This window comes from Dermacentor variabilis, chromosome 10 (assembly GCF_050947875.1).
Source record: "Dermacentor variabilis isolate Ectoservices chromosome 10, ASM5094787v1, whole genome shotgun sequence".
Lineage (NCBI taxonomy): Eukaryota > Metazoa > Arthropoda > Arachnida > Ixodida > Ixodidae > Dermacentor > Dermacentor variabilis.
The window spans coordinates 85,551,982-85,575,544 of NC_134577.1; the positions used below are offsets into that span (position 1 = coordinate 85,551,982).

General features: G+C 43.2%; 1 protein-coding gene across 1 annotated transcript in view; it reads left to right on the plus strand.

Moving 5' to 3' along the window:
* The first annotated feature begins 249 nt into the window (after positions 1-249).
* Positions 250-23,563, plus strand: part of LOC142559317 (uncharacterized) — a 98,985-nt gene continuing 75,671 nt past the window's right edge. The window contains exons 1-2 of the mRNA XM_075670931.1: positions 250-463; positions 22,813-22,956. Coding sequence (XP_075527046.1) covers positions 250-463; positions 22,813-22,956 — 358 coding nt within the window. The remainder of the gene's footprint in view (positions 464-22,812; positions 22,957-23,563) is intronic.

The following is a 23,563-nucleotide window of genomic DNA, read 5'->3' on the forward strand; positions in this document are numbered from 1 at the left end:
CGCACACATACATGCAAGAAACCCTACATTTTCATTATATGTGACCAATCGTTCCGGCAGTCTCTCGGCCTACAAAACCATATGTGTACGCTTACAGGCGAGAAACCCTACATTTGCAAAATTTGTGATAAATCCTTCCGGCAGTCTGTCCACCTAGATAACCATATGCGCACACATACAGGCGAGAAACCCTACGTTTGCAATATGTGTGATAAATCGTTCCGGCAGTCTGTCCACCTAGGTACCCATATGCGCACGCATACAGGTGAGAAGCCCTACATTTGCAAAGTATGCGATCATTCATTCCGGCAGTCTAGTCATCTAGATAACCACATGCGCATGCATGCAGGCGAGAAACCCTACATTTGCAAAATATGTGATCAATCGTTCCGGCAGTCTGCCCACCTAGGTAACCATATGCGCACGCATACAGGTGAGAAACCCTACATCTGCAAAACATGTCGTAAATCATTCACGCGGTTGGCGAGTCTCCGTAGACACCAGCAGACTCACACAGAGGGAAAACCCCATGTCTGTCAAACATGCTGGAAACCATTCAAACTCTATTGGCACAGTAGCGATAAAGCTTGCGTTAGTGAAATATGTCACCGACAAAGGAAGCACGCAGATAAAACGCCGTATGAGTGTACGCAGGCTGGATTTCTTTTCGCACAGAAAGAAACGCTCGATGAGCATCTGTGGCAGAGTAATACGTGCTACTTATGTGGAGATTCATTTGGTGACGAAGTTCAACTGCTTGCGCACCTGGTGACGCATAGGGATGTGCAGCCGCGATATTCTGTCTAATGCGCGAGTTAGATAAATCGCCCGCGGCATTTGCATAACAGCGTGAGAGTGAATTAGCGCAACCTCTTGGGCCAGTTGGTGCATGATGAACTTGAAAAAGGGTACCAGCGAAACACAAAGGACGCGCATAAGGAAAAGGCGTTAGACGCGGACGGACGCTGGACTTTCAACTGTACTTTATTATTGAAATCTACATCGCCGCACATAACCTCCGACGCATGCGCATCTTCAGCTCCTCCCAAGACACGTGCAAAGATCACATTTCAGAGATAGGTTACCGTGTGAAAACAGCCGACGCATGCGAACTTCTACTCCTCCCAAGACCTGTGCATCAATGTCAGTTTTTGATTAATCATGTTTTACCTACTCAATAGGTAAGCCTATATAAGCCTCGATAGGCGCTTACATATCGAGTAGGTAAAATATGATTAATCAAAAACTGACATTCATGCGTACATCTTGGGAGGACTAGAAGTTGCGCATGCGTCGGCTGTTTTCACACAGTAATGTATCTTCGATATGTTATCTTTGCACATGTCTTGGAAGCAGTTGAAGATGCGCATGCGTCGGAGGTTATGTGCGGCGATGTAGATTCCAATAATAAAGTACAGTTGGAAGTCCAGCGTCCGTCCGTGTCTAACGCCTTTTCCTTGTGTGCGCGTCCTTTGTGTTTCGCTGGTACCCGTTTTAAAGTGAGTGAAGCCGTCCAGGGAAACAGCACTGACATTTTTCACAGGAGTGAGCAACTAAATGCATCGTGTGCAGAGACCGACTCTTTTTGACATTTAGACTGCTGAGTAAAATGTTGGTTTAAGAAATTACGAAACAAGACGTCCTCGCCAGAAGTACCTGTCGAGCTTGAATGCCAAAGTACACTGCAGGCCCTCGCCAGCGCTCACTGTATGTAGGACTACATTGTTCGCGAACGAAGCTTTAACAAACTCATTTCAAGGCAATCCCCAATGAGCTGATAAGTATGTGTTTTGTGCAACTAGAATGTTTAAATGTCCGCAGAAGTTCCTTGACACCTCGTTTGGTTAGAGATGTATTTTGTGCAAGCGTTTTGACGGTGCACTAGAAGACAAGCTTTATTTGCCCATACTTTTAATGTTTCTGCTGTGTCAGTAGAACAAAACCCTTATAATTGGCATCTGCTTAATAACCAAGGACTGTTTCTTTGGGAACTGAAAAGTAATCTGTGCCATTATTTGAGGTTCTTCAGCCCTGTTGTTTTTGGCAGACAATGATTGTAGGTATTCTACAAAAAATAGGCACATCTTAGGTATAGAAAAGTTTATTCCATTTAAATTTTGTTCAAAGAATTGAATATTCTGGTTGTCTCGTTGGCTCTTGTATTCTCACGGAATACCTTTCTTCGACACCATAAACTAAGTGATGAGAGTAATAAGACTGTTAAGTTGAAGTTCAAATGATTTGGTGCTTCACTATATGATATGTTCTCCCTCTATAAAATTATAGTTTTTCTTGTTTAATATGGAAGAACCTGTTTGTTTTAAAAAGTCGTTTTCACACCCTACGAAGTCGCATGTTTGGACTCAGCTTGCTATCTAGTCATAGCTGTAAAATCTTAGTGTGATGTGACAAACGCATCCGTGCGAGCAATGACATGACAAGTAAGATACACGTTTTATGCGTATTGAGGTGGGTACTTCTACATCTCTTTGAACGTCTTTCAACCGTTAGCAAATGCGAAGTTACTGCTCAGCGCATGACGCGCATGCATTTATCAGAACATCCTAGAACTTTCTCGCCCGTTATATATCTCGTCTACGTTGTATTTAAACCTTTTGTAATCAACGTGTACGGACGACGCGAACAGATATGTGCATTCTTAAACGCCAGCGAGACGCAGCGATGACGACGGAATCTTCAACGAATCACGCGGGAATACCCGACGCCCATTAGGCACAATGCAAATTTCATGTCACCAACATATGTGCTAAAGCGTTACAAACGCGCGGTTACTTACGTCGAAATTTGCCTCATTGCTCAGCTCATGCACGCTAATTGGCATATTTAACCTTCGTCCGCCCACAGCCTGAATTTGCTTCATCCATCTGGTCACCTCATCAAGAGCATCTAATCTCAATGCTAGGAGCGGTACAAAATATAACCGCTCGATTCATTTCATGTAACTATAACCGTCATTCCAGTATAACAAAAATTAAGCTAGGCATTCCACTCCAGACATTAGGTATTCGTCGTTCTGTTGCTCTTTTATGCTTAATACTCAAACATGTTCACAGCGTAACGCCATCCCCACTGCCACTTGAAAAACCATTACGTACATCCAGGCGGCTTCCTAATCACCTCAGCATCAAACGCATATTTGGTTAAACTAAAGCTTTCGATTCCTCCTCTTTCCCACAAGCCATCGCACTTTGGAACGATCTTCAAGATGCCATTGTTTCAATCACTAACCGCGAACATTTCTATGAGCACTTATACACTCATTTTGCAAACTGAGACTGTATAATGATGCATACTTTTGTTCTGCTTACTGTTTTCTTTATTCTTGTTCATGCTCATCACGTATTTTATTCTCTAATCCCCCATCACTCAATGCTCCGACCAGAGCCGGTGATGTACCTTTATATAAACAACTTTCTGGGTGACGGACTCATGTGCCCGACATTATCTTTCTGCGCGAGCATAACTTCTTTTGCGAGTTCAGTTACGCCCAATAAAGATTATTTCGTTACTCAATGTTCTTGCTGCTGTACTGATCACCATTACAACATATCTTTTAGAGTTGCTTCGTTGTGTCCGGATACACCCTGCAAGAGCCGTGAATACACCTTGCAAGCCCGCTTCTAACTAGCAACAAGAAAGTTAAGATCTTTCCCGAACCGCACAATGTATCCTAAGGACGCAACACTAACTTCAAGGACATCCTCGTACGTGCCAAATTTAGGACAACGACGAAGCCAACATCCGGTGCCTGTGGCCACATCAGGTGCTCAATAAGCAAACATATTCAATCTAACACTATAGTAAAAAATACAGCGTTGGATTACCTTAACAAGCTAGCTTTGAGTTCAACCTCCGGATCAAGCAACGTAGACTACTGTCTTGAATGTACCAATTCTTACACACAATGCATATACAAATAGCTTGGCGTACACCTAAACCCTAACTTTACGTGAAATAATCACGTTGACCACAGCCTGACATCTGTAAACCGTTCGCTTTGTTTTTAAACGTAACCTCAAACATGCTCCCATACACTTAAGCAAGTTGATATACACAACACTAATACGCCCTAAAGTAGAGTAACCGTTAGCCATATGGGTCACTTATCAGGCATACCTGATAACTGACTTAGAATCCCGGTAAAACGGCGCTGTATGTGTCATCTTTACAGATTATTCCCCGCGAACCAGGCTATCAGCATTAAAAATCAGCTTGAAGCCTAGTCCGTTCATCGTAATATATCCCGTTTAATACTATTCCTTAAGCTTTACTATCACATATCTCTTCATAACGAATAATGTTTGAACCCTCAGCTATTCCTGCAAACCCAAATGCATCATGTGTCGTTCCCTGGCATTTAGTCAGTCACCTATACCTCGCATCGCGATAGAATGGAATATTCTGCCATAGCACATTGTCACGGAAACAAACTCCTCGAAATTTCCAGGCGCTCTACGCACTACCATTGCATACCTAATATATAACGTTTCACTCTCTGATGTGTAAACTTAATTTTTTTTTCATGCGCGGACAAACAGTCTCCGCACCGTTGTCATATTTTGCGCAAATCATTTAAAGTTGCTGTACTGATAACTATTTTTTTTCTGTTTTCACGTTGATGGACCGTAACTATATTTGTCGAAGTTTTGTTTTGGTGTTGTATTTATATTTACGCACTGTTTGCCTCACCGATGTAACCCTTACGCTTTGTAATACATTTCCTAGAGGGCCCTTAGGGTTGTTGTGAAATAAATTATGAAATAAATATGTGACTCAGGACAACACACTTATACCAGTCTCCACGGCCATCGCGCACCTACAAATCACAATTTACATAAAGCGGTAGCCAACGACTTAAGTAAACATGTCCATACATTACATAGCAAGGCTATATGAATCGTACACTAATTTCTGTTCCCCTCGTGAGAGTAAATAAATGGAATTACACATCACACACAAGTTTAAATGTCTACACTCGATAGGAATCAATTTTGTGCGCGGCAACTTAGAATCGCTAGAAGCTCTAACGAAAACCTGCAAGCCTCAAATCACTTAAAGGATAAAACAAATTTTTTCCACCAGCTAACCTCGATTCGTAATGTCAGATACACACCCGTTTCCAGTTCTTCTTTGCTTCTCCCGCACCACTCGATTTCATGTTCTCATCCAAGCTATTGCTCGGATATCAACCATACGAGCTCCTTTCCCATGTACACCTGCCCCCTGCCAGATATTTCTGCCGTCACCCTTTTATTTTATTCCACCGTTGTTTTTGTTTTCTCATTTTCACTCTTTTATTGTTTCCTTTTTTTAATTAAATACTCACCGACACATTGCAAAGCCCAACCTGCCACAATACCTTTTTCGGCGCCTCGACCACACAGGCTGTCGCCATTTCTGTATACCAGCGTGACGATGCCTACGCTGAACTAATATACTAAGGCTAACGTCCCATGAAAGACCAGCTACCCCATTTATTGCCTCCAACACCTTCTCAATACCTTCAATACTACCCAACGCACTGCTGCTGCGCTTAAACAATTCTTTCAAGTAACTTCTTTAAGTTACTCGTTCTGTGACGACTTGAACAGCTTTTCTGAAACCACGAACGGATGCAGCCTGCGACACCAATGGCTTCTGTTCGGTTTTAGCGCCGGAAAGGAACGCCTTAGGCACTAAGCTACCGCGGCGGGTATCACGCTAGAAACTTTGCAACAATTAGACATAGATTTACTACGACCAACTCTACAGGAAAAAAAGCTTCTCATAGCGCGAATACATTGAAATCAGCAGCTGCAAGGCCGCCGCCATATTGCTACGTAGCACCGGTGCGCAGGCGCCGAAGACGAGATACAACTCAGACGAGAGGCTCAATCAGCGTGATACGGAGCCTCCTTCAGTACGGTGGCGTGATCCAGTTAAGGCGCTTGCAATCGCATCATTTAACGCACTATAAAAATTAGCTAAAATTGTATTTTAAAGGCCTTGTGACGTTCCTGAAAAAAAAAGAAAGAAATTTTAAGTCGCTTAAACTTTGGCGGATGCGGTTGAGTGGAGCGCCATCTGGAGGTGTTGCAAGAAAACAGGTGCGCCACTCCGGGGCCTCACAGATTTGCGCGCGCGGCACGCGGAAATTGTGGAAGCCGTTGCCGGTCTATCTATGGTAGAAATGCTGGAAGAGGGGATTGTGTTTCATTGCTTGCGTAGGAAAATTGTGTTTTCTCATACATTCGATTTACAATTCGACGCTATCATGTCCGTAGCTTTTGTGTAAGTTGTACTTTACAATTTTTCTACCTTATTTTACATTGAGAAATTCAATTACTTTAGTACTTTGTTAGCGCTAGACGGAAGGTGTGCATAGTTGGGTATGCGTGATTCGGTTTGCATGGTTCGGAGTGATTTTTGCCGAGAAGATGGCGGACGAGGAACGCGTGACGGCGATATGGTGGCTAGAGGGGGAGCTGTCGGCATCGGAGCGCCGCAGAGGCAGCATTTTTTCAGAACGATGCGGAGGCGCTGATGTCGGCTCCGAGATGCCTCCCGTACGCTGGCTAAGGTCCGCTGCGGTTATTTGGTTCCGCTGTGAAGTGCTTTCTCGCTCCGCGGCTGCTTGGGGCGCAATACGCGCATCGGAAAATCATTTTAAAGGCTAGGCGACTTCATCACTGCAGCTGGCCTAATGTACTATGTACTAAATTTGGTCATTTTATCGCCGCGCTTTAGCTTCGCGCTCAGCGCAACACTTGTGAAACTCATAATTGCACCAAACAGAAACTTCCGCAGTAGGCGGTTGTTTGCAGTTTGCCAGTGCCGCTTTAACATTTTAAGGGACTATTATGGGGTGCCGTATGCAGTTCTGTCTGGCGTGACTTTATTAGTGCCTTGAGCTACAGTCGCTTACGTCCTAATCGTCTACTGGTTGGTGCGCGCCTCAGTTGAAACGAGACGCTCGAGTGAACCATGATTATTTCAAGTTTATTTAATTTTGCAATGAAAGGTAGAACTGTAGGCACCAATGGTCAAAACTAAGCATAATGAGAGCGTTAAGGGAAGTTTGGTTTCCAATATTAGAAACCTGCAAAGAACTAAGTTCGCGTATTTAGTACCGCTCAAATAACGCCAAAAAGTGCCTTAAAAAGAATATTTATTGGTAATAAAATAATACACACGACTCTATATACATGGTTGTTAGCTCTCAAACAAACAATATGACATGAAATGGAGCGCAAATCCAATATATAATGGAGGTATATACCCAGAAACGGTGAACAAGGTGCAGTGCAAACAATAATTTGGCGGGTGGGAAATTCGGTTCAGATATTTCTGGGCATAGAATGTGATGTGAACAATTCCTGTTTTACATATACAAGCGCTTTATGATGGTCTTGCTGATATAAACTTTGCAGTTATGCAGTTATGTTGTGCGCCTCAACTTGAGGTACCTAATTTTTTTCTCGCTTCCCTTGCTTCGATGCGTTCTCTCCTGCGACAAGGACGTGCAACCTCATGATGAGAAAAAAGCGTATCACTTGGCTGGTGATTTCTACGCTATGATGCGCACAGCCAACCATATCCAGCTTATTTATTGACAGGAAATAAGGCTCATGATGCTGTCAGCCTTCAACTTGTTAAAGCTGAAACAATGCGTGAAGGCATCTTCCATCGCAGCAACCAAGTCTGTTAGTGCCTGAGATGGGTAAAGTAGGCCACCTCTATCCATGTGGTTGGTAAGGCACGACCCTTTCGGAAGCAAGCGCGAGTCTTTTGCTTGAAGCAACAGCTAGAGAACACTATTCGCACTTTGTTCTCGTTAGCATTTTCCTGGTAACATACCCGCTAACGTTGTAGGGTATGCGAGAGTCGCTATTTGATCCCACCATTTCACGATGATCTGGCATCGCATCACAATGCTTTACCATCTCGTGAACCTCATTTAGGTGGCCCACATCCAGGAGATCATCCAGCTTACTCTGCATACCGACCAAATTTTTCCAGAGGCGTGGGTCAAGAAAGCTACTCAGAACTCCTTATGACAAGCAAAGAAAAGGGGGAAGGCGAAGCTAACCTCACCACAGACTTCTCGACGCACGCTTGCAGCCGGAGAGATTGCTCACACACATCACGCTAGGCATCTCGGAGAAGACGAGCGCGCCACCTGGTCGCTGTCATGAAAAAATGCCGCACCGCCATACGCGGCGCAGCCCAGCCGATGCTGACACCTCCCCCTCTAGCCGCCATAACGGCGACGCTAGATTTTCTACGACGTGGGACTCTACCGATATCTCGTCAATAGCCCTACCTAGCTTTGACATTGTCCGTACGCAAGTGCAACTCGTAAATGATTGTTTTTGAATAATATATTAAGGCGAAGGCACCAAATCTGTTTGAAGGCCGCGTGATGAAGTACGGAGAGTATCACGTGACCAAGGAAGGCCAGATGTGAACCAATGTCCAGCCATGTACAAATTAACGATTATTAGAATTAATTAAGGATTGATTAGCGAATGTATTGAGGTGGATTATGATGGATTGAAGGAGATTAAGGTGTATTAACGGGGCTAAAGGTTAATTAGGGTGGATTAAAGTCAAACACTGGGGATTAAGGTGGATGAAGGAGGATTAACGTGGATTTGGGTGGATGAGGATGATATGAAGATGAATTAGGGTGTATTATTCTGAAATAATGTGGATTCAGGTCTATTACGGTGGAAGAAAGAGGACCATAGTGGATTAAGGCTTGTGACAGTAGGCTTTACAAGGCTTTTGTCTTCACCTATCTTATAGAACAGCAAAGGACACCTGGGAATATTTACCCCCGTATTCAGAAATGCAACTTAAGTCGAAGCCCAGGCTTGACTTTATTTACATGACGCCTGGCGTTAACGTGCCCAAAGGTGCTTCGTGCGTTTCCTTCCGCGCGTTCGCGATAGGTGCCACTTAGATCAAATCAAGCGTGGGCTTCAACTTAATTTACATTTCTGGATACGGTGTTTAGTGTCGCAAAATTGAGTGACATATGGCGGTGCCTTAAGAGCTGCCGTTTTGTAGCACAGATTTCTCAAGCGAAAAGCTTCACTACGCTAGTCAACACCGCGCTTCGCGCGAGCCGGCGTATGTCGGAATTGGCTCCGCAAGCGTGTTCGGAGTCGGCGCAGCTGGGCGCCACCGGCTCCGTCACCTGACATTTCGCCGCTGCCGCGCGTGACGTCACGCGCGGAGCAGGCGGCCATTGTCGCACGCTATGCGTCATCGTTTGACGTTCGCCGCAAGCGCGTGTTTATCGCCGAGGCCGACTATATAACGGCTTGCCATAGAGTAGGCGTGCGCATTCAACATGGAAGGACAAGAGAGTGATACTACCGATACAGAGAGCTGTGTTTATGGCTGTACAGAAATCGCAAATGTGCCCAACAAAGATGAATAAAGACGTTTAATAAACCTGCATAACTCATAGCATATATCAGTGATAAGCAATTTGCACAACTACACAAGGCACACGTAAAGCCTAACCATAAGCTAACCAAAGCATATCTATAAGTTAAACTGTAAGCATAACCATAGGATAAATCATAAAGCTTAACCATAAGATAAACCGTACGCATATCTATAACTTAAACCATAAGTATATCCATAAGTTAAACCGTAAGCATATCCATAGGCTAAATAATAAAGCATAACCATAAGCCAAACCATAAGCATCACCGAACCTTTTCGCTTCGAAATATCCAGGCTTAACCTTAGCTAAGCCCCAGCCAATCTTTTCTCTTGTGCCTTTAGATTTAAAATTTTTATGATGTCATAACTTAGTTTGGTATAAAGCTAGAACTAGTAGGAAGGAAATACACTTTGCAACGAAAAAAAGAGACGACCAGGATTCTTTGAATAGCAGTAAAGAAAATCTTCAGTATAAAGATACAGGTTGCAGCTATTTCCAGTAAGTATTATCTGATCATCCTTTGCATTTGCCTAGTACCATTCGGGGTATGAAGAGAAACTTACCTAAGGTTCCAAGGGCACTCATAGAGTCTGTGTAACGTAGCAAGAGTGCTCTTTTCATTAGGCTGTCGACTCCATTCGCAGGCACACTGCACCGTTCCGTGTCCATCTAGCGTGGAAATAAAACAAAAAACTCCACACAGGGGACGTATTCGCTTTCGTCTTATGACATTCAGTGCGCGCAAATTTGACCGCATGAGCAAAACCGGATGATCTTATTGGCTCGTTGAGCGCTCCTTCACGCAAAGCCAATAGTATCGGCGAAAGTGATTGTCCGAGATTACGCTTGCAGGAAGAGAGGCTAGATGCTTCTACTTGCACTGCTTACAAATGAAAATCATTCAATTACAGATTGGGTGCCGCAAAACTATTCGTAAACTAAACGTACGTGAACTATGTGTGCTCAGGCTGTCCCCTAGCACCTAATCCGCCCTGATCTGTAGTTTCTTTTATAAGGAAAAAGCTTTAGGTCTCACAGCGCATCATTTTCTCCCATACTTAGTAGACAAAAAGGAAACCTTCTTCAAAGATATGCGTGTGTGTACACCCATTAAAATCGACCTACGCGAATACATGCTTGAGTTTTCTAGTAATCATTTTTCGCAAAGCATACCGTAACAACACGAATGTAATGATGTCTTTTCTTTCACTCTCAGAAAGTTTGCAAATTTATCAATGCATTGTTCCTGTCATAAGTGAATAATAGCTTTTCTCGCACAAGTGTACTATTAGCAATTTCCTGTTTGCTAGAGAAAAAACGAATACCAAGTAATTGGTTTTCGCTTATTCGCTTTTTGCTCGTGTCTGAATTGCAGAAGATAATACGGTCATCGCCAATGCAGGTCCCCTTAGCAGGAATTGTGAGACTAGCGATAGTTATGGTGTATTCGTCCTCAAAATCTATCAAAAACTACACAGGTGCGCAACTTTTCTCTGCATTGCTCGACGCAGGTTTCTTCGAGCATTGTTAAGTGCAGTTATTTCCCAGCAAGGTTTGGTGTAGAATACCGCGTAAATGCGGCTAGTCACTGGTTGAACTTTAGGTCGGGACAAGTGCCGTAATTGTTTGATGAAGAAGCTATTTGACAAAGATGCCTAATAAATTATTCAATGTTTACCACACATTCATTCATATTTGCTATACAAGGCACCTGCATGTCTTTACGTACACTGCAAAAACGTTTACACCCTTAAGGGTGTTTTATTGTCGCACGTGTAACGCCAGTACTTTAGCACCTTAACAAAATTCAGAGGACAACAACGGAGCTCTAAATAGACGTGTGATGACAAAAGCATAGTTGAAAATTCTGTAATCTTTCTGATAGCCTTGGGCGCTCAGAAACATTCTAAAGAAGAGTTTCATATCCATCCGTGTGAAAGTCTCCTTTCTGATATTTCTGTGTGCCGAAGGCTGTCAGAACGATTACATTGTTTCCAAGTATGGCTTTTGTTATCGCACGCATAGTTAAATATCTGTTGTCGTTCTCTATAAATTTTTGTTATACACTGATGGTAGGTGTGTTCCCCACTCTACAAGAAGACACCCTTAAGGTTGTAAACGTTTTTAGCGTGTATATGTCATAGAAGAAATGACATGCAATGCTTCAGGCTGCTTACCTCTCTCAAATCGAACTTTGTCCATTCTGGATCTGCAGTGCATTTTGTGATAGCTGATGCTAGGCTTTAACGAAGAAAAAGAAAAACATCATTGTGCTACAGTTAAGGAAATCCTATGCTAAGGAAATCCCCACTGCTCAATATTGAACTTCACTGATTCGTCTTGACTGAACCACATACCTTGAAATGCAAACTCCGCAAATTTTTCGAGTTCCACGGATGTTTGAATAAAAGTGCCGATGTTCCTCTTCACATGCACGTCGACCATGTCTGTAAAACAGCTGCGTTGAGAGTTGTGCAGATTTTTTACAAATTAATTTCATCAAAACCACGTAACTTGCCTTCTCTTCAGTTGTAAGGAACATTCTGGTTTAAGATAGATAAGTTGTAAACGCAGATCATGGTGGCAAATAATGGCAGACGACAACGACTAGAAGTCGATAATCGTGAGGTAGAGTTTCAAGTGAGACACTGCTGTGGCGATAAGTTACATTCCATGTGAACGGCGAGTGATGGTTGAAAAATGGTGATTCATTGTTGGATACACAAGATTCAGTCTTCGCGAGTCGCAAGCACAGGTTGAGTCAACGTTGATCGCATTGATACTAATTGGTTAGGCCTCGCACAGTGCCCGACATTGTGTACCTACTATTGGCAGACCTGACCTGAACCATAAGCCATGCGGTTGAAAAAATGTTGCTTTCATATAGTTGCTTTGATAATATGGATACGAAATCTACCAGTCCTCATTGCGTAGAGAACACAATGAAATAGTGACAAGTGGCGACACGGCGTGCTGTAAACATAGGTGTAACTTTAACAACACTGTAAACAACAGGCAGTGACCCCCCCCCCCCCCCTATACATAAGCATGCAACAACCGCCTCGTTCAGCTGTCAACTGTTTCAGTTTTGGTACCGGCGCGCCTTCCTGCGGGGAAACCACGCGTTCAATAAATGAGACAGCATATTCCAAAAGTCTTATCCGAATAAAAATCTTCCGTGGTATAAGAGAGCTGTGTGCATTGAAATTACACGACGAAGGAAATACATGCTGCAGTATGAATGGTTTCCTGCTTCCTGTTTATGAAGGTGTCCGGTCTCCACAGTCGTACACGTTACAAAAATAATGCGGCCCATCAGAACGACTCCTCTTAAAAAGAAACGATTTTGATTACAGCTACCAATCACTGAATCGTAGCTGCAAGAAAATAATTAAGCAACTACTATAGATTAATAAATTAATTTAACGTTAGTTCCTAACCTGTTTTCTTCTCCATCATGGCACAAATACAGTATACTGATCCAGCTCGCCTCACTTTTTCAATGCGGCCTCTGCCGCCATTGCCACGTTGTTTACCTTTATGTTAAATTTCTGGGGAGCTTTCTACGAGAACTTTGAGCGCTTTTTTTTTTGTAAAGGCATCTGCAGCAACACTTAAAACTCCCTCAAGTTGCGCGCTGGAGCGAAGGGCTGTGTTTCAAAACACGAGCACCTTGCTTACAAGATAGTGGTTACTCAATCCTGCCATGACTAGATATCGGTCTTCTGTAAAACGAAGTATTTAATTGTGAATGGTGATTTCAGACAGAAACTGAAAATTTGTCCATGTGTGATTCCCTGGCATAAACGTCAGAGGTGGTCATTGCTATGTAGAAGCGAAGTTTTAATTTAGCGGGTTACATCGGATGCATGTCCTGCTGCTTCCCTTTAACCATTTAACAATTCAGACTTAAACGACTAGTTGTAACAAACGCCACGAGACGTTCGCGTTCCGAGAAAATGTGGGCGAACCTTCAATGTAATTTATTATAAAACTGCTTTATATTGAGCCCTAAAATACTGCTTGTATGTTACAATCGCCAAAATAGGCGTTTATGTTACCCGTATATGTAAACAGATAAAAAATGCATGCAAAGGCTAGGAGTATCTCTCTATGCCATAGTCGTCAGACTGCCCAAATAGAGCGGCTGAGTAGCAGCTTTTAGCTTAAATGAAGGCCGCTTGAAAGCGCATCCAGGAGAGAGAATGTGAAATTTATTGTATGAGAAAAGCTGAGGTCGGACTTACAAGAGAGGTAAGCAAACCTGCAACCTTTCTAGGCTCCGGTGATCGAGGAGCACCTGCAGGGAGGGAGAGATAAAATAAAACAATAGGAAGGCTGCAGGATGCTGAGAAACAAAACGGAGAAGAAAATTCGGTTGTCATCCCCTTTCTCAAGAGAGAGAGAGAGAGAGAAAACGTGCTAACGCCGAAATGAGACCTCGCATGGTCATGCCGCACAGCGTTTATAGATCTATAAATGTTGATGTCGCATGCTTGGACATCGAGCAAAGTTATCTATATTGCATCTACCACTGCTTGGACGCTCGCGCAGTTCGTAAACGGCGGCTTTCTTGAACAAGGGTAATTCATACTGTATGGTACGCCGTCATTACTAACGAAAACTATTTTATTCATGGGTGGGAACGAAGTAGCCACGCAATGCAATCTACAGCTAACCGTTTGAACACTTCTCAAACAGAACAGCACAACTTCTACCGTAGCAGAACGGTACCCACGCTGTTACGATCGCAGCGCATGTTTCATATCTCCTAAACCGCAGCTTTGAACTAAAGAATACTGCCATAAGTTCCCATTAGTGATTGGTATTTTCGGAAATACACAATTGATCGCTGACGCTGACTGTATGGTAAAACACGCGCACGCACATCGCGATGCGTCCTCCGTCCACCTCAACGCCAGCAGAAAGTACGGTCATGCCTACTTAAATTCCCTTGAGGACTCCTCGCAGAACCGTATTCCACGAAGAAGATGCCACGTCGCACTAAACAGACCACGCGAGCGTGAAAACAAGCACCAGAAGGACGCGACGAAGCGCTCGCCAAATCTAGCATGTCGAATGCCTATAGAAGGCGGCATTGCGTACACAGTATGGTGGCGCCCATGAAAAAACGGTCTATAGGCAGGGTTCTCCTAAAGTGGAGAGAGGGCAAGGCGGGTGGGCGAGAGAACAGTCGAGTGTGTGTGTGACACGGCTGTGCGTCTGCCAGCCTTGTGTTCTTTCGTCGAAGGGGCCTGGATGAGGAGAAAGGGGGGGGGGTGAGGAGCAGAGGCCAGTTAGCTGGCCTTCGCTCCGTGGGAGGCCAGTGGGCTATCTTATTTTTGGAACATAGAATAAAAGAAGTGGCAAACAGTGGTGATCGTGAAAAAAATACTAAAATGAAATAATTATATCAATAAAACAAAAAAAGGAAGGAAAGCAAAGACAAACACAAAACACTAAGCAACCTCATGAAAACAAAACTGAGTGCTGCTGCCTAAAGCTTGAAATTTAGCATAGCAAATAGATCCTAAAGCTTCCTTTGAAACGTGTATCCATATCGGTTACGATAGTCATAACAGTTGTGTGATACAAAGAGAAATAACTAACGTGCTTGAAGTGATGCTCCTGCAAGGTGCTATAACCTGCATAAATGAGGGTGTGCAAATTGTGGGAAGTGGAGATAAACATCGACAAGACCAAGCAGATGACGCTTTCCATGCTCACTAATACTCCTGCGAATGCCGGCATATTTGCAAAAACTCAGTCATTTAAGTATATGCGTGCGCACTTCTAGTCTAATCTAACGTGTAACGTTCACGTATAGCATATAAGAAATAATGATTTTAAGAAATTAGGTATTTAAAGCGTCGTTTCTCGGGGGCCAATGCTGAAACGAAGCTAATGCTTAGTCAACTCTAATTATGTTAGCTTTAGAATACGGTTCCATAGGTATGGACTCCAAACAGCGGTGATCATTCAAGCAAGCTTGATTCTGTGCAGAACAGGATAGCCAGGTTTATTCTATGAATATATTCATCTTATCGAAGTGTAACGGGCTCAAAGGGAAGCCTCACATCTGTAATATTGACACACGACGCACGACATCTGGTTTGTCATTGTCTCGCTCGGTGTGCTACAGCAATATTGATTTTGCAACAAGCAATATCCTGCCGGCGCATCATATCTCTTCACCCAGAGATCATCACCTGAAAGTACAGCCAATTCTCGCAAGAATATTGAAATATCATAACTTGCCATTTTTCTTGTAAAAGAGTGAAATGATCTGCTGCAACAAACGGGTAACATTACTAACGTGTCATCCATTAAGAAAGAATTGCTGATGCCTCTGGATCGAGTCAACATTCAGTAACCCTAATCCCGTCAATATGCATGAAATTATTATTTTCTATGGTATACTTCCTGGTCGTGAGATGACATCTGAAGGGCTCTTCTGCTTTGATTTGTGAATGCTCCATATCTGGATGTTTTGATTCTGGTATCTGGATCTGGATATCTATTGTACCGATTATATTTTATTTTCCTTGGTGTCTGTAACCTTGCTCTACCCTATGATTGTTTAATAATCCCGCCCTATGTAATGCCCTCTAGGCATTTAGGGTATTGAAATAAATTTAAAAATTGATAAATATCTTGAACTTATGGATGAGGTATGATTTTAAGTATTTTCTATGTCGAGCAGAACGGAAATTTTACTGTATACAGTAACTCTACATCCTATAGGATGTAGAGTTTCAGTTTATCAAAGTTATGACCTGGTTGTTAGAAACGCTCGGCGACGGCTTTGGGAAGCTTTTTATCTGTATCTGCGAGATGTCCGTTCAGTCGGACATTCATTGACTGCCGCGCTTCATCAATATATTGTTTCTTACAAATGAAACAGACAAACATATAAAGCACACCGGAACTAGTGCAAGTGAAGCTAGTTTTCACTTCATGTGTAAAACTGCTTGCGGTGCTCTTACTTTTAATGTAACTTTGAAGGTGCCTGCAGGTTTTGCATCTGGGGCGACAACATTCTTTTATTATGGGTAATGACGTTGGCTGACTTTTGCATGCATTAACTTGTCTTTAAGGTGTCTGCTGCGCGGATAGCTAATCCTTGTTACTAGTGGGAACGCTTTCTGAGATGCTAGTTAATTTACAATATTGGGTAGTGTTTTCGTAGGATGTTGTTTATGCTGGGGTGGGCATCAGAATATTTTGTTCTAAAGCATGGTGGTCTAAGATTATGGTGCAGGCTGTTTCAACTTTCGACTGCCTCTCCAATTTTGACAAGACGTCATGAGTTCTATCGAGAGGAACTTTCGGATAGTTTCTTTCTGCTGGTGCTACATCATGGTCATTTAGGAGGTGGATGTAATCTTTGTCTTCGCTGCAAATTCCTCTTAGTCCTTTCGCTCGTACGAGAAAAATTCTTTGCTTGCAGTGTCGCTGGAGATGACTGTTGTAGCCTAAATGTTGCTGGCTATCCATACGTTTCCGGCAAAATGTCGTTCTGGGTTTCTCATTTCATATGTAGGCCTTTGTTCCGATGAAATTGTTTTCACTTTGAGACTGGTGAGAAGAGAATTTATTACTTGCGTGCAAGCGGTTGAAATGGCTTATTAGGGTGGTTAACATGCTTGTGACGTGTTCTCATGTTATAAATTCGTCGTCAATGTAACGCAGATGCGTGTGCAATATCAAGGGCTATTATTTTGTCAGGTTTGAATAAAGCTGTCCTATGAAAAGGTTGGCATAAGTGGTAGCGAATGGTGTTCCCATGCTGGTGCTCGAAGTTTGCAGCAAGTGAATAGAACCAAAATCGAAATAGTTTAGCGAGAGAACTAACCTAAGGCGTCACAGGTAAATTTCAGGAGCGTGTGGTTGGGGACACTGAGGGATATTGATTCGACTTCAATTCCAGCACTCACGGTTATTTTAGTGTGAAGGGCAGAAACATCTAAAGTGACTATAACAGCGCAGTCGCATAGGATTTGGTTGGCATTAGTGCCGTCACAACATCAAGGAATTGGGGGGTGTCTTGAACAAAAGATAGAAGTGTGGTGGGTATTTTTTGCAAGTGGTGATTTAAATATTTAAACACTGAAATGGTAGGTGTGTTGTTTTTAGGCCATTATGCTGACCTGGGATATTGCGGTAAATATTTCTGCTAGGGTAAACTTAAATATTTTAGGAAGAAGCTAAGGCGATCTGCTTCATTGTTCTTGGGCATCATGAAGCGATATTCAGACTGCGTGGTTAGGTCCTTGAATACCAGCGCCGCTATTGCACTTCACAAAGGATCACTGTAGTCCGAAGTTGGGTTAGAGTCAAGTTTTCTGGTCTCGGTGTGGTTGCTCACTTGTTTGGAGGCCTCATTTTTGTACTTCTCAATAGGTAAGATTGCGATACTGCCGCCTTTGTAGATGCTCTATTGCAATGTGGTATTTGAGCTTAGTCCCGACAACGAGCTACCAATGAGTTCGGCTTTGTTAAGTGAACAAGCACGCAATCAAATTTTTTTTTGCGTAAAGCGATGATGCCCCTTTTCCTTCAGTTTGTTACTACGATAATGTATCGATTTGTCAGCTGGGCAGCAATTGCACATAGAGCCAGAAGTATTGTGAAAAGCGCACTCATGCTACGTAACAGAATCTCCATTGTGTCCCGATGATTTTTTTACATGAATGCCTTAAATTCTCGTAGAACGCTGAGCATATGGAAGCCATAGTCAAGAAACATTTAGGCAAAATATGCGTAACGTTCGTCTTTATAAAGAAATTTTGTTTACTACTATTAAAATGATAGTCCTCTTTTTCTTTTTGGAACATATATCTGCGAAGCTGCTACGTAGCTTGATGGAGCCCAATGTTGGAGAGCGCAAAGATTTTACCGCTACACCCATTACATCAACTCTGCGTTAAAAAAAATGCACACGCTATGGCGAAAGAATGGTTGCTTACCTCTCATTCGTGTGAGGCGAAAAATATTCATAATATGATGAGAACTTGAATTGTGTAAAATGTGTAAGGCTCATTGCGTATATTTATTTTTAAATGACCAAATTATAAAATTTTAGCTAACGTTTTTTGTAGAGACTCTTTATTAGAAAAACAGAGAATTTTGGCGGCGCGTATACAACCGCAGGCATGCTACTGTGTATAGGGATGGGGAATGGGATTAAAGAATTTCAGAAGAAAGTGGAAAAGAAGAGAATAAAAATAAATATGAAATGTGCAAGTAGACGTGATACTGATAGTTACAGGTGATGGTGGGTAAATTTAAGCTTTTGTATGTGAAATGTAGAATATTTAAAGCTTTCCTATTAGACCGATTTCTGAAAGGTATTTGAACAATAAATCCAAAACCCTCCATTGTTATGAAGGGTCAAGCTTTGGACCTAGGACACTGGGTAATGTTAAAGGATCGTGTCAAATCATGCCGATTTGTTGCTCAAAGAATTGTCTCTCCTCGCGGTATGCGGTCCATTCTCGTAATATGTGCTCAGTTGTCTCTAAGTTGCCACAGTTATCACGCTAGGGATTAGTGGTAAGCCCTATGTGGTACAGATAATTGTTCGTGTTTGCCACGTTCAGTCGAAGACGATGGTACAATGTCTCTAAGTGTCGAGGAAGTGGTCCTGGAATTTTCGATCTTATTTCTGGGTCAATGTACCGCAGGAAGGTATGTTGGTGAAACGGCAGATTCCAGATGTAGTCTTTTTCTTGATAGGCATATTTTTTCGTCATGTTTGAAGCATCATCATCATCATCATCAGCCTGGTTACGCCCAATGCAGGGCAAAGACCTCTCCCATACTTCAACTACCCCGGTCATGTACTCATTGTGGCCATGTTCTCCCTGCAAACTTCTTAATCTCATCCGCCCACCTAAATTTTGCTGTGCCCTGCTACGCTTCCCTTCCCTTGGAATCCAGTCCGTAACCATTAATGATCATCGGTTATCTTCCCTCCTCATTACATGCCCTGCCCATGCCCAGTTCTTTTTTTTTTTGATTTCAACTAAGATGTCATTAACTCGCGTTTGTTGCCCCACCCAATCTGCTCTTTTCTTATCCCTTAACGTTACACCTAACATTCTTCTTTCTATAGCTCGTTACGTCATCCTCAATTTAAGTAGAACCGTTTTCGTAAGCCTCCAAGTTTCTGCCCCTTACGCGAGTACTGGTAAGACACAGCTGTTATACACTTTTCTCTTGAGAGATAATGGCAACCTGCTGTTCATGATCTGAGAATGCCTGCCAAACGCACCCCAGCCCATTCTTATTCTTCTGATTATTTCCGTCTCATGATCCGGATCCGCGGTCACTACCTGCCCTAAGTAGATGTATTCCCTTACCACCTCCAGTGCCTCGCTACCTAGCGTAAACTGCTGTTCTTTTCCGAGACTGTTAAACATTACATTAGTTTTCTGCAGATTAATTTTTAGACCTAACCTTCTGCTTTGCCTCTCCTAGTTAGCGAGCATGCATTGCACTTGGTCCCCTGAGTTACTAAGCAAGGCAATATCATCAGCGAATCGCAATTTACTAAGGTATTCTCCATTAACTCTTATACCCAATTCTTCCCAATCTAGGTCTCTGAATACCTCCTGTAAACACGCTGGGAATAGCAATGGAGAGGTCGTATCTCCCTGCCTGACGCCTTTCTTTGTTGGGATTTTGTTGCTTTCTTTATGGAGGACTACGGTGGTTGTGGAGCCGCTATAGATATCTTTCAGTATTTTTACATACGGCTCGTCTACACCCTGATTGCGTAATGCCTCCATGACTGCTGAGGTTTCGACTGCATCAAACGCTTTCTCGTAATCAATGAATGTTACATATGAGGGTTGGTTATATTCCGCACATTTTTCTATCACCTGATTGATAGTGTGAATATGGTCAATTGTTGAGTAGCCTTTACGGAATCCTGCCTGGTATTTTGGCTGACAGAAGTCTAAGGTGTTCCTGATTCTATTTGCAATTACCTGAATAATTACTTTGTAGGCAGCGGACAGTAAGCTGATCGGTCTATAATTTTTCAAGTATTTGGCGTCCCCTTTCTTATGGGTTTGAAGCATCGGATTTTGTAAAAGATGTTCTTTTGAAATTGTGGTATTGGAGTCCATTTAGGGCTGCTTTATCCGCTTTTTCATTTCCCGATATACCGGCATGGCTAGGTATCTGAATGGCATCACCAGTGGAACTTGATGCAATGCCCAGCAATCTTAGCCTTGTGGTGAATATAAGCAATATCAAATGCTGCAGGTTGATTCGAATGCTATCTGATAAGTCGCTGCATAGGGCATTTTCTTTTTTGCCCTGATGCCAGAGATATATGGCACGATTTCCAGTGGGGACAGTCTGCAAGGTATTATGTTTCGCGGCATAATTTGCGATGCCTGAGCAGGAATCGAAATAGACATGCTTTCGGTACCCTGTCCCAAGCGAGATGTAGCACGGGTTCTTTAAATATCCTTTAAAAAGTGGGTCTTCGTATGAATCACGCGTCGGAGGTCAATTCGAAGTGTCTCTTGTGAACATAGCACTTCAAGAGCCAGGCATCCAGCTTCTGTTACAGTTCCTGAGCGGGACGACCCCTTGGAAAAGCCTGCACATACGCGAAGGTAGTTGTTCCGGGTTTCCTCAGGTTTTCACTTGCTTGTGGGAGACAATTTGTGCAGGATCGGGAGGTAATACCGTAGTGTTCTATCGACGTAGGCCCTATGGAGGAGCACCATTGATCAACATTTGCTGCCCCGCTGTGATTCGGCTAAAAAATGGAATACGTGCGATGCCGAGCAAATCTTGTCACTCAGTTTTTTCATTTGAGGCGACCACGTGAGGTTCCTATCGATGGTCACTCCAAGAAACTATTGCGTCTTGACGCTGGAAGGGTATGACCTCCCTACACTAGTGGGTATTTTTCTATACACCTCCGCGTGAAAGCCATAGCAACGCTTTTGTCGGGGGACAATTTCAGACCCCTTTGATTTAGGTAGGCCGATATCACTAGCATATACAAAAGCAAACAAATAGCATATCAACAGCAATCTACCAAACGTTGTTCATCCAGTGCATACAGGGCAGTAATTTGAAAAAAAAAACAACAGGCAGGAAAGAACGCATACACGAGGCACTTGTGCATGTGTCCTATTCTGACTATACTTGTTTGTTTTTGCATTTCTGGCCCTAAACGGTAGGAACGATGGCACGCCAACAATGCCGAAACCCCTCGCATACGAACTCAACTACATGAAATTAACGCACAAAAGATACTGTGGCCAAGAAATCAAGAGAAAAAAAACAGGTGTTTTATGTTGCATTGACGAACATTGTCATAAGCATTGGTTTATATTTCTGCAAAAGGATCTTTGAAGAAACTCACCGGCAGCAGATTTTAGCCATTGTGCTTGAAAACTCTGAAATATTTCATATTTTTCGATATCTATTTGATATTTGTGTACTGAGATATGTCCGGCGAGAAGTCACCCCCCCCCCCCGCCTGTATTTCACAGAGATAACGTGAGTAGTATAGCACACCTTTGCAGCATTTCCAATTATGTTACTCCTCACGTACAAAGGGTTCTACAAAATAGCCAATGTGTTTTATCTCAGGCAATGCGACTTGTTTCAGTGCCAAACGTCTCACCGAGGGCACGTTTCTGGACCTTTGCCTGCAAGTTAGCGCTCAGATTGTGCAAATAGCCTTGGTATAAAGGCGCGATTTAGTTTCTCGAACTCTCGATTGGCAAAAATGTGTTTTTGTCGTCCCGTAACGAGAGTCGCCCATATTGAACCCCATTGACCGTCTGCTTGCAGGAATTCCACAGGAAGCGGAGGAAGGGAAGAACAAGAGTTGTCCGGTGTCTGTGGCAATGTTTCGAGCGGACAGGACGCCTTACATGGGCACGCCAACGAACACACGGGCGATACAGCCCACACTTGCAAAACATCCGATGTAACGTTTATCAAGGATTCGAAGTTCGTACAACACTGCCGGAATACAACAGGCAAACCACACAAATGCAAATCCTGTGGCAAATCGTCCGGCCAGGCTGCTAATCTCGCTGCACATTGCCGCACACATACATGCAAGAAACCCTACATTTTCATTATATGTGACCAATCGTTCCGGCAGTCTCTCGGCCTACAAAACCATATGTGTACGCTTACAGGCGAGAAACCCTACATTTGCAAAATTTGTGATAAATCCTTCCGGCAGTCTGTCCACCTAGATAACCATATGCGCACACATACAGGCGAGAAACCCTACGTTTGCAATATGTGTGATAAATCGTTCCGGCAGTCTGTCCACCTAGGTACCCATATGCGCACGCATGCAGGTGAGAAGCCCTACATTTGCAAAGTATGCGATCATTCATTCCGGCAGTCTAGTCATCTAGATAACCACATGCGCATGCATGCAGGCGAGAAACCCTACATTTGCAAAATATGTGATCAATCGTTCCGGCAGTCTGCCCACCTAGGTAACCATATGCGCACGCATACAGGTGAGAAACCCTACATCTGCAAAACATGTCGTAAATCATTCACGCGGTTGGCGAGTCTCCGTAGACACCAGCAGACTCACACAGAGGGAAAACCCCATGTCTGTCAAACATGCTGGAAACCATTCAAACTCTATTGGCACAGTAGCGATAAAGCTTGCGTTAGTGAAATATGTCACCGACAAAGGAAGCACGCAGATAAAACGCCGTATGAGTGTACGCAGGCTGGATTTCTTTTCGCACAGAAAGAAACGCTCGATGAGCATCTGTGGCAGAGTAATACGTGCTACTTATGTGGAGATTCATTTGGTGACGAAGTTCAACTGCTTGCGCACCTGGTGACGCATAGGGATGTGCAGCCGCGATATTCTGTCTAATGCGCGAGTTAGATAAATCGCCCGCGGCATTTGCATAACAGCGTGAGAGTGAATTAGCGCAACCTCTTGGGCCAGTTGGTGCATGATGAACTTGAAAAAGGGTACCAGCGAAACACAAAGGACGCGCATAAGGAAAAGGCGTTAGACGCGGACGGACGCTGGACTTTCAACTGTACTTTATTATTGAAATCTACATCGCCGCACATAAC